We start from the raw sequence: 14,973 nt of genomic DNA on the forward strand, positions 1-14,973 counted from the left end.
ATGTTACGGGGTTGGAAGGTGTTAGGCGCCAACCCCGCCCGGCCAAAGTCGGTCTCTACTAACTTCCCAAATATATCACATTGCTAAAAACCTAGATAAAAATAAAAAAATTACATACATTTCCGATATCAAGGATTTTGTTCCCTCAGATCTGACAAAAAGAGCTACTTGTACTGTACTCCCTTGCTTCGTTCTGTCTCCGGATTTGACTTCGGATCTCCTAGATCAAGGTATCTCCTTATTTTTGGATCTGAACTCTTCAAGTTTGTTACGATTTGGAGGTATTTTTGGAGGGATTTTAGGTGTTTTTTAAGCTAAAATCAAAGCAGGGGTGTTAGGTAAGGAGTTGGGGCTCCAAAACTAGGGTTTATGGGGGGCTAGGGGAGCTTCTAGACCTACTTCTCTTAGGGTTTATGATTTGATACGAAAATAGGGTGTGAGCACCTCTATTTATAGATGTTTTAGGGGCTGATTTGGATAGAGTTAGTGTTTAATTAGAGATCTTTTAATTAGAGTTGTGTTTTAGTTAGATTTATTTTAGGTAGAATTGTGTTTTAATTAAAATTGTTTAGGTAGAATTGTTTTTAAGTTAGAACTCTATTAGATAGAGTTATTATTTAATTAGAATTCTATTATGACTTTTGGTCTTATTTGATTGACTTTTAATGTTTTGACTTTAGTCTTAATTGATTGACCTTTAATATCTTGACTTTAATCTTGCTTAATTGACTTTAATTTTGACTTCAGTCTCACTTAATTGACTTTAATACCTTGACTTCAATCTTACTTGATTTACTTTTAATTTTTGGAGAACCCCCTTCCATTATTTCTTTAATTCTTTGGACCCCCAAATGGAGGGGTCCTTAAAGAAATATCTCACGAACCCTCAACAATTTTGCCTGAAAGTCCGATTGATCGATTTTTTAGGTTCAAAATTTTAAATTAATTTCATCAATGTTTCACTTTAATTATTTAATATTTCATTTATTAATTTCGAATTTTTTAATTATGAAAATTGTGAAATTACCGTTTTACCCCCGGAGAGGACTTTTCACGTTTCAAGTCGGTTTTTAATGTTCTAGGATGTTTTAGAATCGAATTTTCGTAAGGAATTCAATGAGAATGTTGGTTTGTGTCATTTATGAAATTTTTTATGTGAAATGATTGTGAACTTTATGAGGGGCATTTTCGTAATTTTATCAAATTTTGTTAAAATTGGTGAAATGATTTATTTGGTTCCGATTTTTCATTTTATATGTTCGAATGGGTTTTTCTAAGCGTAACGTAGGCTCTAACGTTGTTTTGAGGTTAGGGGTATTTTGGTAATTTGGTTAATTTTTAGTGATTTTTATCGTGAAGCTTCTTTTTGGTTTGCAAGATGATGATTTCTATGTTTCTAGGGTCGTATTTTCCTTGCGTAGCGTGGTTTCTAAGGTTTTGTAAATTCGAGATACCTCATCCGGATTTCTGAAACATATCTGGTAACAAAATAAAGCAATAGAAATAACATCCATCATTGGGAATCATTGCGATCGGGTTGACGAGTTGATTAATCAGGCGGATGCAAAAATGGGGTGTCTACAAGCATCTATTTCGTCATTATTATAATGTATGCATATTGAGTATTTTAAAAAAAGATTTATCTAGTGTCGAGTTGGAAAAAAATTATAATTGTTGAGCCTTGACATTCGAGCTTCAAGTTTCGAAAGGTTGAGGTAGATCTTTTTTCAAACTTGGGGCTGAAGTTATATATTTTTTCATCGAATTTGCATACAAATGTCGTTTTTATCAAAATGTTAAAAGGTGAAGCTTGAGCTTTATTTCTTGATCTTGATGATTCAAACATCGAGCCACAACGATTTTGAGCTTGACAATCAATAGGTCTTAATTAAATAATTAAAATACATAAATTATAATGACAAAATAGACATTGAAGTCAAATGTTATGACTAAATCTTTACAATTATGAGTATTTCGTTGTTTGTTCATCATTCTTGTCACAAATTGTCAAAACAAATTGAAAGTTAAATCTAAATCTTTGAAATTATAAATATATTATTCTCCGTACGTTATTTACGATCACAAATTATGAGAATGTATTATAATCACCATTGAAAAACTTTGGTAAATTAATAAAGGTAAGAAAAAAGTATTTTGGATAATTCAAACTTTATCTTAAGGATGCTAACTACGTAATGGGAGACAATGTTCTAATGCATGAGCTTCGGACTATTCAAGGACTAAAGTTGGCTATCTCCTTACAAGTTAACAAGCTGCAGGTGGACTCTTATTTCAAGCTTGTTGTCGAATTTATCTTGGATCCAGTAGTAATGCCTTGGTATGCCAGGAGGATACTCAACTCTATCAAGGAGCTCTCAAGTTCTCTTTTAAGAGGTCAGATTCATGTTCATCTATAGAGAGACAAACAAGATTGCTGACTTCCTGACATCGTGGTTTCAATCATTTCAAAATACAATTTTATTTTCTTATGAATTTCTAACTCAGCTTCTTACCATTGTAAATGAGGATGCCTTGGGCGAATCATATGTAAGATTATAAGTTTCTTTTGTCAGTTGGGGCTCCACTAAATACCCCCTATTACCTTCTACCAAAAAAAAAAGAAAAAAAAATAGTATCTTAATTAAGGTGAGGCAATATTTAAAAGAAATATTTTACTAATTAGATTATTAAACTACTTTCAAAGAGTTAGGAGATATTTAGAAAGAAATCCCTTTCTTAAGGATTATAATGTAATGTTTCCAATCATTAAATATCACACTAACAAAAAAAAAAAAATCATAAGAACCAAAATACATCTTTCCCTTTATTTATTGTATTTTTTTTTTTTTATATTCCAAAGCGTGCAACTTTTTATAATATTTTAATTACATAGCGTTATTCTTTGTTGATCATTTTTATCATCCTAAGTGCCATTCCATTAACCTTTTTTATTTTTTCAAAAAGATAATTTTAAATAATTCCAAGTAAACTACAGCTATCGTTTTTCGCCACTACTCTCCAATCAAACAAAAGTCCCTGACGTTCTACGATTCCCAACTGCAACTACACGTGTGGATTGCACGTGCATATGTACGGTGTGGGGCCCTAGAGGAATTTCGTACGTGTAGAACTGTGTGTGCGCGTGTGTATTTTTTTTTTTTTTGTTAAAAGAATATGAAAGGCATTTTAAGTGGTGGGGCCCTCCACGTCAACCAGGTGCCAATGATTTCGTGGATCGCATGTCGACGTCATTCGTGGATCATAAAGTACTTCCCACTAGAATATATCATGCTTGCCACGTGGTGATATCCCAACTCGTGGAACTGAACGAAGGAAAATAAGCCTCCAGTTTTAAATATTTTTGCTGATTTAGACATACCCCCTTACATTTGGATGAATATTTGACATATCTCTCTATATTTTTAAGCTGATGACGTACCCCTTGACCTCATTCCACTCTTATAGATATAAGTAAAATGATCGAAATGCACTCATCTTCAATCTATTTAACACCAACTTTTACTTATAACACACCATTCCATAAGATTTTATCTTCTTCAAACTTTAAGAACAAGATAGAATTTTGAAATAAAAGATTAATTTGAACCAAAAAAAAAAAAAATTGACTTTTTAGAAAGATTTAAGGTGAGATTGAAAATATAAATTAAAAAAAATTTATCATAAGATTTTAGAACTTGAAGACAAAAGTGATTTTAAGAAGGAAATCAAGGGTTTATGATTACAGATTGAAGATAAGGGTTTTTAGGTCATTTTCTATTAATTAGGAATGAGGTAAAGAGGGGGCATATCACCAATTTAAAAATATAAGAGTACTTATCTCAAATATTCATTAAAACTATATCTAATTCACTCTAAAATTTTCAATTAGACCCATAAAATATGGTAGTATAATAATTTTCCTATTTTTTTCTTGAGTGATAACTAGTGCGCTTCATAAAATAAATAAAAAAATTAAATCAGATATTATATTATATATGTTTTAAAATTCCCAAAACTCAACTGGACTCATGAGATGTCCATCTAACCTAGGAAACTCAATGACTCAGGCAAGTGAAATAAACTTTACTTTTAAAAATAATATTAAATATTTCACATAATAATTCTACATTCAGTACTGAATCAACTCAAAATTCAAACGAGTCAAGTCAACTCCATCGATATTCGAGTGTACTTGACCAACTCTAAAGTATAGGTTAAGAAGTTATCTAATTTCCAACTATGGATGGCTAAGATGGGACGAAAAAACAAAAGTTTCCTAGGGATCCATCTTTTGAGGGAAGAACTTTTCCATTTCAAAGGTTGGTTGGAAGTTAGAATTTTCCTACATCAATCATTCTATCTCTATTGAGAGACATATAAACATGCAGAGACACTAAAGAAAGAAAGAGAATATATATATGAGTAAAGGGGAAAGATAACAACTTTGCATCTTTCACGTTATAACACACAACGTGTTAAAGAATATATCAGCGATTCGAATGTTGAAAAAAACAGTAAAAATAGCATTATAATTTAAGCTAAAGAATCATTTGTCTTAGAAAAATAAATAAATAAAGAAAAAGAAATCCAACCCAACCTTAGATTAGCATTACTAGTCATGATGATGTACTAAGGTTAAAGTGAAAGAGTGTGTGTGTATGTGTGGGTCTCCCCCTCTCGTACTAAACTCTTTATATGTTTGGGGTCCTTCCAATTCACCTTAGGAAGCCAAGGAGCAACAAACCACCCATCATCAAAGGCCCCTTCACCTCTCCTTCCTTCTTTCTTTCTTTCTTTCTTTCTTCCCCCATCACACTGCACTATGCCTACAAACAACACCGAAGAAGTCGTCGTTACACACCACCGAAGCAACAGCAGCGACAGCAGTAGTAGTGATAGCGGTGGGGATCTCGTTGAAGGGCAACCAAAGATGCTCGAACTGCAAAACAACACGACTGTTGTCCCTTACAACACACGATGTAATCCACATCAAAAGTCTGTCCTACGGCTTGCCTTGTGCCCGATAACATTGAAGGTTAGCTTAGCTTTAATTTATTCTCTAATCAAGTAATAGTAGTTAGTATAGTAAAGATGTGTTTTTCATTTTCTTATGTCTTATATGTTTTGCAGTTTGAAGCAGTGGTTTATAGAGTAAAATTGGAACAAATGTGTTTTTCATTTTCTTATGTCTTATATATTTTGCAGTTTGAAGAAGTGGTTTATAGAGTAAAATTGGAACAAATGGGATTTTGTTGGGGTGGTGCTAGTAGAGAGAAGACTATATTGAACGGTATAACGGGGATGGTATGCCCAGGAGAGATCCTAGCGATGTTAGGGCCGTCGGGTAGTGGCAAGACCACCCTTTTGACAGCTCTAGGTGGAAGGTTGAATGGTAAATTATCGGGTAAGATCACTTACAACGGGCATCCCTTCACTAGCTCCATTAAGCGACGTACGGGATTTGTTGCTCAGAATGATGTGCTCTATCAACATCTGACAGTGACCGAGACTCTTGTATTCACCGCTCTACTAAGATTGCCCGACACCCTTACACGGGAACAGAAGATCGAGCATGCTCAGCACGTGATCAATGATCTCGGATTGACCCGGTGCAGTAACAGCATGATAGGAGGACCACTTGTAAGGGGAATATCAGGTGGTGAGAAGAAAAGGGTAAGTATAGGTCAAGAAATGCTAGTTAATCCGAGTTTGTTATTGCTCGACGAACCCACTTCAGGTTTGGACTCAACCACGGCTCAGAGGATCTTGACCACGATTAAGCATCTTGCGAGTGGGGGCCGCACTGTGGTCATTACTATTCACCAGCCATCGAGCCGACTTTACCACATGTTTGATAAGGTTGTGTTGATCTCAGAGGGTTGCCCCATCTATTATGGTCCTGCATCGACAGCTATGGATTACTTCTCCTCCATTGGATTCTGTACCTCTGTCACCGTCAACCCCGCTGATCTTTTACTCGATCTTGCAAACGGTATGCGATGTGATCTGATTTCATCATATCTGTGCTGTCAATACCCCAATCAATGTTCTTTTTAGTCTTCATCTCTCATTCTTTTATAACTTCAACCCTGAATTGCTCCTCATAATTTTCTAAAATACAGGGATAGCACCGGATTCCAATCAAATGACAGATCAAGGCGATACTCATGTTGGCAAAGAACAACAAGAGCAGAAATTGGTGAGAGAGGCACTCATGGCTGCTTACGACAAGAACATTGCTACAAGGTTGAAGGCTGAGCTTTGCGGTGGTTTGGACGTAAATAACTACGGTTATGCATCATCTACAAGTAAGTCCACCCTTTAATTCAGAAACATTACCCATTCTTTTTTGAGAATCTTGGGACCATAGTTTTAACTCACAATGCTCATCTTTCCTGTAATCTCAAGGACTTGTTTTGGCAATGAAGCAGGGCACGCGATGAAGTCAGAGCAATTGGGCACAAGTTGGTGGCAGCAATTTAAGGTGCTATTGAAGAGAGGACTAAAAGAGCGTCGGTACGAAGCATTCAACAGGCTAAGAATCTTCCAAGTCATAAGTGTTGCTGTTCTTGCTGGTTTGCTTTGGTGGCACTCGCCGGCATCCCATATCCAAGATCGAGTAAGCAAACATTTTACTTCTCAAAGATGACACAATCAGAAGATGAGGGTATCATAGAAGCTAACAAGGATTGTTTCTTGATTGTAGGTAGCACTACTATTCTTCTTTTCGGTCTTTTGGGGCTTCTTCCCACTCTACAATGCTGTCTTCACATTTCCACAAGAACGATCGATGCTCATCAAGGAACGCTCCTCGGGCATGTACCGCCTCTCTTCTTACTTCCTAGCCAGAACTGCTGGAGACCTACCAATGGAGCTCGCTCTCCCAACCGCCTTTGTCTTCATTATATATTGGATGACTGGACTCAAGGCTGATCCCATAAGCTTCATCCTTTCCCTTCTTGTTGTCCTCTACAGCGTTCTTGTCTCTCAAAGTTTAGGTCTTGCGTTCGGTGCCATCCTTATGGATGTCAAACAAGCCACCACATTAGCCTCTGTCACCACCCTTGTGTTCCTCATGGCCGGGGGCTACTACATACAACAGATTCCTCCATTCATTATCTGGTTAAAGTATTTGAGTTACAGCTTCTATTGTTACAAGCTTCTTCTTGGGATTCAGTACACTGAGAACGATATTTACGAGTGTTCGAAAGGACAATTTTGTCGGGTGGTCGATTTTCCTGCCATAAAGTCCATTGGCCTGAATCATTTGTGGATAGATGTATGCATCATGGGATTGATGTTGGTTGGCTATCGACTTGTTGCTTATATGGCTTTGCACCGGGTGCAGATAAGGAAATAATCGTGCATCACCCTCCCAGCTACGTTTCAGAGTCTCAATTTCATCCAAGATGATGAAGGGTCGGAGTTTTGATTTTCTTCGACCGAGGAATAACATTAGTTGGGAATTAGGTTATCCAAGTCTTTGGTCCTCTTCCTAGTTAGAGTTATAGGAACTTGTCTTTAGTTTTTTTTTTTTTTTTTTTGTAGTAATTAATATACTAACATGAAAAATTTTTATTCTCTCAAAAACTGGTTTCTTAGATTTGAAATAGTAAAATGTGCATCACAATAAGGGAACCCAAAGAACAGATGCATAGGATCCAATTAACAAATGAAGCAAGAGTGCTATAATTTAAGAATGGGATGAACCAAAAAAATACAGATTTTTAAGGTTTTAAATTTTGATTGATCCCAATCTTCTGGTCAAGAGATAATGAATTTTTGAGGGTTCAGCCATGAGCCTCCTCAACTTCATTGTCATCGGGATGTTTTCCATTCTCAGTATACACTTGCTTCCTAGCCCCTCTTACTAATTAAGACGCCTTGTCCATGCGAAAATGTTCATGTTTTCAAGGATTTAATAATAAATGATTAGAGGAGATTCGTTGCAGATATGAAAAAAAAGTAGCCAATACTATAAATACAATTAACAATTTACTTAAATTGGTACACTTAAAGACAAACTGTTATAGAGGAATGCTGAAGATTTGTATCAGAAAGATGAATAGAACTAGTTTTTATATTATTTTTAACTTAGCGAGCTAGATCATGTTGATCAAGGAAACCAAAGACCACATTTTTCAGAACTACATTTCCAAAAGAAAAAGTATCCATGGACGGTCACACACAATCAGATGTGTGGACATCATGGTGAGGGAACAATAATAGATCACTCGATATCAGTGTCATTTTCTACTTCAGCACGATATAGAAGATATCCCATTTGTGAAACAAAAGACAAGTTCAAGAAACCTCTATATATATATATATATATATATATATATATATATTTTTTTTTTTTGGGGTTATATAACCATAAAGATTCATTAAAACCAAGCAGGGGAATTCTGAGGAGGAGATCAAAGGACCTACGTAGTAAAGATAAAGATAAAAAAAAATCTCATATATTTGTGGACAATATCATACTTGAAAAGAAAGTTCTCGAAGAAGAAGTCTATAAATTCACCAATTGAGAGCTCATATCCATCAAGGATACCCATGTTCCTATGCCCCAACAAACTGCAAAAGGAAAAAGATTGATTAGGGAAAAACAAATCGGTACCCAATAGGAGCAAAAAGTAAAACTAAATAGCTCGCTTACACAGGATAAAGAATGATTATAAAATTCATCATTTTAGCTTTACATTTATGTATATATCATGGTAACACCATGGAAAATAAGATGATTCACAGTCAAAATCTTGTCTAGGATGGTTGTAAAAATGAAAAATGACAACTTAGGGGGAACCTTTAACCCCCAAATGACAAAAGTGAGAAAGGCTACATGAAATGACCGAGGAATTGTAAAAAGATTTGACAGAAAAGATTCCATTGTGACTCTTTGTCCACATCCTAACGTCTTCATCAATAGGAAAGATAAGGGTTTTATATAGAGAGACTAGCTATAGAATCAACTTCACAGCCACTAAAATTCCTCCTAAAACTTAAGTTCCAAGAGATCTCAACCTCAAGCTGCACCAAGAAGTTTTGAACTAGAAAACTTTTCTTATAAAACAATTGAGAAGAAATGGGAGAATTGAAAGTTCACAAGGGAATCCCCATACCATCAATCTTCCCAGAAGAGAACCAAATTGCCCTTTCCCTAATCTTTGGATTTGAGTGTACGAAAAAGCAGCCTCATTGGTTAGTAGCAATACTAACAAAGCTGAAACACGAAATAGAATATTCTAGGTGGAAAGTAGGGTAGATATTCAACCAGAATAGTGTCCATTGTGACATACAAGATGAACTAGTGTCCATTGTGACATACAAGATGAACTACAAAGAGTAAGCAAAAGGAGATTTCCCAACTGTGTGTTTAATCCACCAGTGTGCATAAGTTGAGAATGTGAATCCCTTGGAAGCATCAACTTTTAAAGAACAAAACTGAGTATTAAAATGGGCTGAAACCAATTGTAGTTCAATATGCTTTAGAACGATAAACCTTGTTCATTTTGCAGCATAAAAGGGGAATGAAACCTGATCAAGAAGCATGATGTCCATTGCAATGTCTTAGAAATTCATTACATATCTCGAGGAATTCTGAATGATGATTGAGTTTGGTCACTTAGAAATACAAAAAATTTAAAAAAAATGATTCTTGAAAATCCAAGAACACCATTAGGTTCGTATCGAAAAACTATCAAAAATAGACTATAAGTTTGGGAAAATTGAAGCCCGAGACATAAACTTTTATATAAAAAAATGAAACAAATTTGAAAATGACCTTTACGTCCTTAAGTCACAATTAAACTATTAGAAATTTATAGATTTTTTCATTCGCTTTTTAAAAGATAAACTGTAACCCTAGCCTCTCTAGAGATAAGAGAACGAATTTGAAGACTGTAAAGTGAGATTCAACACTCGATGAACAAGAAGAAAAGTTTCCTCTCATTAAGGGCTTCTCATGGATCTAAGGAGATCGTGATTTTGTTAAAGAGAAAAATCGAAAAGTGAACAAAAAGGGATATTGGGAGTTGATCTTGGAGCCATTGTATCGTAGAAGACACTAAACAAGTAAAATTCTTCCTTTATACCCTTTTGTGATACCTTGAGTTTTTAACTTATATCTCGAGAGAACTTGATAATGAAATTGTGAGAAAATCCTAAAAGAAAAACATAGATTAAAATACTCGGATTTTGAATGTTCATTTTCAATGGAAATCAACTTCGCCATTGGATATAAAAAGGTCAAAATATATACTTTAGCCTATAAGCAAGCTCGAATTTGAGTTCAGATGAAAAAGTTATAAAATCCTCGAATTTCGTATTGAGTGGGACTAAAAATAGTGAATTTACGTTAGAGTGAGAATCAAGAAAATTCAAGATCACCATTAGGTCTACAACGAAATTTTTTTCGAAATGGAATACTCATTTGTCATTTTCCGAGTCCGAATAATCAAGTATCGCCGAAACTAAAAATAATGAAAAAAATTACAAATATACCGTCAGCCCTTTCTATTTAAAAGAAAATTGACTTTCTTTTGTTTATTTATCTTCTTATCTAAAGAACCAAACAACAGCCCACTTTCAATCTAAGGATTTCAACCCCTTTCTTGTCAAGTTTTATCGTAAAATGAGTCCAAGTTGATTTTTGACGAAGAAGAAGAAATCGCCGGCATCGACGAGTTCCACATTCTCATCACCTTGGATCTTCACTTCCTTTTCTTTCTTTCCATATCTCACAAAAATCAGAAAGTAAGCTTGGGTTCCACCAACTCAAAGCTTCACCTCATTGGTAGAAGGCTCGTCTCCTATTGTAGAAAAGAAGGAGAGTGCCATCGTTAGAAGCTTTGCACCCTCCCTCATTTTACACCCAAGTCAATCTAATCTCGACTCTCGTGCCATCGAACCTTGATTCTCGTATTAGATCATCACCTTTGACATCCATGAATTTCGATAGGGGACTTTCGATTCTTACTAGTAACCATAGTTTTCGAAATATGTATTTATGAATTTTTATCGAACATGGTTGTATTTGTAAATCATAGAAATCTTTTGTTTGATTTTCAATTCATGATTATAATTATAGATTTGATGTATTTTTATCAAGTTTAAACGTTAAATTCATGGGTGGGTCGAGGGATTAGAAGAACGAAAGAGAAAACTCGAAAAAATGATCAAAAAATCAAAAGTTTGTGCAATTGTTCAATGCTATCGGTAGGAGTTGGCGGTGCCACTGCTACCTGCCGCAGGCTATTCTGGTGGTGTTACAACCAAAATCAAGCTTCTGTCACCACCAATTTCCTTCAAAAGTTGTTTCGATAGTTTGACTTCTATGCACTTCCAAGACCCCATTTTGACCAAATTTTCATAATTTTTTTATATAAATGATGAAAATGAATTTTAAAATTGAAAAAAATGATTTGATATGGAATGAAATTAGATTAGGTTGAAAAACATCGAGAAAAGGAAATTTGTTCCACAAATTAAAAAATGCAATTATTGAAAAATGGGGAGAATGGGAGAAACGACAACTGTTAGAGTCCCACTTGAGGGGTGATGCCTACATTTTTCATTGATGTGTTGTGTATGGGTTGGTGAATGGATATCAAGTGATAATGATTATAGTTGCATGTTTATTTAAATTATGTTAGCGCAAGGTGCTGAATTATGTTGTAGTTCAGTTATTTATTTTAGGCTAGGGGCCACTTTTGCATGATAGGAACTGAATATCCATTTTTAACCTTTTTATGTTAATTTCTCTTTTGTTTTAAAGAAAAAATAATAATATATACATATGTATCTATTTTGTGAATTGTTAAAGAGTCTGTGAATGCCTGAAAGGATAGTGCGTCATATCGTCCGAAGTGGTGTACTATCTTAGGATGTACAGTAAGGACTACCAAGCTTATACGTGGTATGAGACGCGTATGAAAGTGGAGTTACAACTGGAATCTAGGTCCATTTCTTTCTATCTTTACCAGTGAATTTGTATTGTAAAGGTGGTTATATATGAATGAAGTTGTACATTTTGGGAATCACATGCACACCTGATAGGCATAGACGAAGATGATTAGTCAGTGATCACTAAAAATCTAGAAGTAGGCAAACGTTTTGACACATCGAAAAGAAACCCATTGTTTACGGTCACGTCAAACGGTCCGCCTGAGTCAGATAAATGGTCATCTAGTGTGGTAAGTGTAGTGACCAGCTACAAAATCGGGAACTAAACGCCAGTAAAATGTTGTAACATCATGTTCCGATTGGGAACGATCCAGTCGTGAATCCTAACTTTCTAATTCAACTACTCCGCCATTGTGTAATATGTATCTGTTGTTCTATTTTACATTATAAATTGAAAAGCATATATACTATTCCAATGTTGTCAATTATATTTGTATAAGAATGAAGATGTATAGTGAGTATAGATGACTGATGTTATGTGAAATTGTAAACTATTTAGTTGCTCATCCCTGGCTATATGTACCAGTTAATCATAGTTTCATTTGTAAAGATTATATATTTTGAAATGATTCAGTATGATTACTCGATCACGTTAGGTGAGGTTATTTGTTGGAATTGTTTGTGGACCTACTGGATAACCATTGTTTTCACCCTTTGCTTCCTATTTTTTTAGCTATAAAACCTACAGCTAGAGATGCAGTCCTAGAGCCATCGAGTGAGGATCATCTAATGGGTCATACCGACGACCAGAATCCATTACCTAGTGAGCATTAGGACTACTTTCCCTAGGAGCTTGCATATCCCAAAAGGTGTATGTAGTTTTTGAGTTTAAAGATTTGGTCCATGTTAGAGTGAGAGAATTTTTGTAATCCTGTATATTGTTATCTTTTGAGCAACTCTTATCTATCTTTATGTCGTTCGTAATTTACCATTTTCTGCACCTTGTATACTTGTGGCATGTGTTTAAACAGGATTTGTTGAATTTTGATTTATTAGATTTTTGAGTTCCGTGGAACGCTAACATAAACAGAAGGAGCCATGTCAAAATTTCAAGGTGCCACCTAGTACCTTGAGATTTGACCTTGGGATTTATGTTAGCATTTGGCGGGGTGCCACAGATGGTATGAAAACTCTTTAGTAGTTTTGTATTGGGATTACGAGCTCTTCCATGTCTAAAGTCTATAGAGTTTAGTATGACTAAGATAAGATCCTAGGTTTGTTCTATTAGTAATGAAAATGGTATTCATTACTAAATTCCTAGTTCAAATAATAATTGATGCTTTCGTAAGAATGACTTTAGCTTTACGACGATAAATGTTTTGTTACTGATGAGCAGAAACGAGATAAACGGACGAGACAGATGTCGAATGAGAGGCCGAGCCACAACAGAGGCAAGATAGGTACCGGATCAGACCCCTGATCTGATAGTACAGTTGAAAGCGTCCTCAATCAGCGGGGTGTGCGTATCCGCTTTTGACCTTGAGGTTTGGGAGTCGCCACCTAGTTATTATGGTCTAAGAACCGAACACTTACTCTAAAAGATAAATAACACTAATCTACGAAAGAAAATACGAGTCCGAGGACACGGTACGGGGTTGGAAGGTGTTATGCACCAACCCCGCCTGGCAAACGCCGGTCTCTACTTTTTTCAAATAAAACTACATTGCTAAAAAAACCTAAATAATAAAAAAAATAAAAATATTTACCTTTATTACCGCAACGATTTTTGTTCCTTTAGATCTGGCGGAGAGATCCCTTGATTAATATTCCTTACTTTGTTCTGTCACCGGATACGCTTCAGATTTTCAAAATAAGGTACTATTATTCTTAGATCTGAATTTTTTGACTTTTTTCTAGAATTCTAGGTGGTTTTAAAGAACTTCTAGGTATTTTTTGAGCTAAAGTTGGGGTATGGATATTAGGTAAGGAGTTAGGACTTCAAAATTAGGGTTTATAGGAGGTTAAGAAAGCTTTTTGACCTACTTTTCTTATAGTTTATTTTTTCATACGAAATTAGATTGTAGGGACCCTTATTTATAGATTTTTTAAAGTGCTTTTTAGATAGTTTCTGTGGTGCCCCGCCGAACGCTAACACAAATCCCCATGTCAGATCTCGAGGTATTATGTAACACCTCGAAATTTCGGCATGATCTCCTCTGTTTATGTTAGCATTCCAAGGCGTTCAACCTGCACCTGATAACCGACATACAATCCTGCATACATATATAAAATATAATACTAGCGGAAGCTTATATACGTCTAATAACATACGAAAGATCAGAGTGCGGAAAAATAACTAGAATACATGATTATACAAAATTTCTCACTCTAACAGAAATCCTAACACTCAAGACAGAATCTATAAAACTATTTGGGGGAATTGACACCACTAGGGGGTATAACCCTAGTATTTACTAGGTGACAAATTCTGGTTGTCTATCTGACCAACCAGATGATCCTCATTCGTACTCTATACTTGCCTCGCCAAGCTCTGAATCTGAAACTAAAAAAATGGAGAAGGAAAGGGTGAGTAACAATGGTTACCCAGTAAGGAAGAAAACAATTTCTGCCAATAACCACTCCTAATATGAACGAATAAACATATTGAATCATTTTAAAATATGTAAAATTTTACAGAAGAAACTACGATTAACTGGTACATATAGCCAGGGATGAGCAACTAAACATTTTAAAACTGGCATTACATCAATCAAGAGTACTCACTATACCATTTTCTGTATGTACAAATCTAATTGATCAAATGGAAACATTAAACATAGATTTCATTTTATATATCAAAGTAAAACAACAGATACATAATACACAATGGTGGAGTATTGGAATTAGAGTGTTGGGATTCACAACTGGATCGCTCCCAGTCGGGACATGATGTTACAATTTCTCTCTGGTTTTTAGTTCCTGATTTTGTGGCTGGTCGCTGCACTTACCACGTTTGGTTGACCATTTATCCGGCTCAGGCTGGTCGTTTGACGTGACCGTAAGCAA

The 14,973-nt window shown here is 35.3% G+C and overlaps 1 protein-coding gene across 2 annotated transcripts; it reads left to right on the top strand.

The window, feature by feature from the left end:
- Positions 1-4,644: 4,644 nt before the first annotated feature.
- LOC147393253 (ABC transporter G family member 14-like) lies at positions 4,645-7,595 on the top strand. Of its 2 annotated transcripts, none has more exons than XM_086456762.1 (5): positions 4,645-5,035; positions 5,206-5,992; positions 6,123-6,308; positions 6,429-6,619; positions 6,707-7,595. In XM_086456762.1, exons 1-5 carry the CDS (start codon positions 4,823-4,825, stop codon positions 7,358-7,360), a joined length of 2,031 nt encoding a protein of 676 aa, XP_086312888.1. In that variant the 5' UTR covers positions 4,645-4,822; the 3' UTR covers positions 7,361-7,595. The 2 variants fall into 2 exon arrangements, with proteins under 2 accessions (XP_086312888.1, XP_086312890.1); XM_086456764.1 differs by having other exon boundaries at positions 4,649-5,035; positions 6,432-6,619; positions 6,707-7,581.
- Positions 7,596-14,973: the final 7,378 nt, after the last annotated feature.

This window comes from Akebia trifoliata, chromosome 10 (assembly GCF_017979445.1).
Source record: "Akebia trifoliata isolate Shusen 1 chromosome 10, ASM1797944v1, whole genome shotgun sequence".
NCBI lineage: Eukaryota > Viridiplantae > Streptophyta > Magnoliopsida > Ranunculales > Lardizabalaceae > Akebia > Akebia trifoliata.

What these genes read in the sequence shown, in the direction of transcription:
- LOC147393253 (XM_086456762.1), top strand. Translation starts at nt 4,823, where the DNA reads ATGCCTACAAACAACACCGAAGAAGTCGTCGTTACACACCACCGAAGC. An exon ending in CGGTTATGCATCATCTACAA is followed by an intron (nt 6,309 to 6,428) that starts GTAAGTCCACCC and finishes TTGGCAATGAAG; the next exon opens with CAGGGCACGCGATGAAGTCA. An exon ending in CATCCCATATCCAAGATCGA is followed by an intron (nt 6,620 to 6,706) that starts GTAAGCAAACAT and finishes TCTTGATTGTAG; the next exon opens with GTAGCACTACTATTCTTCTT.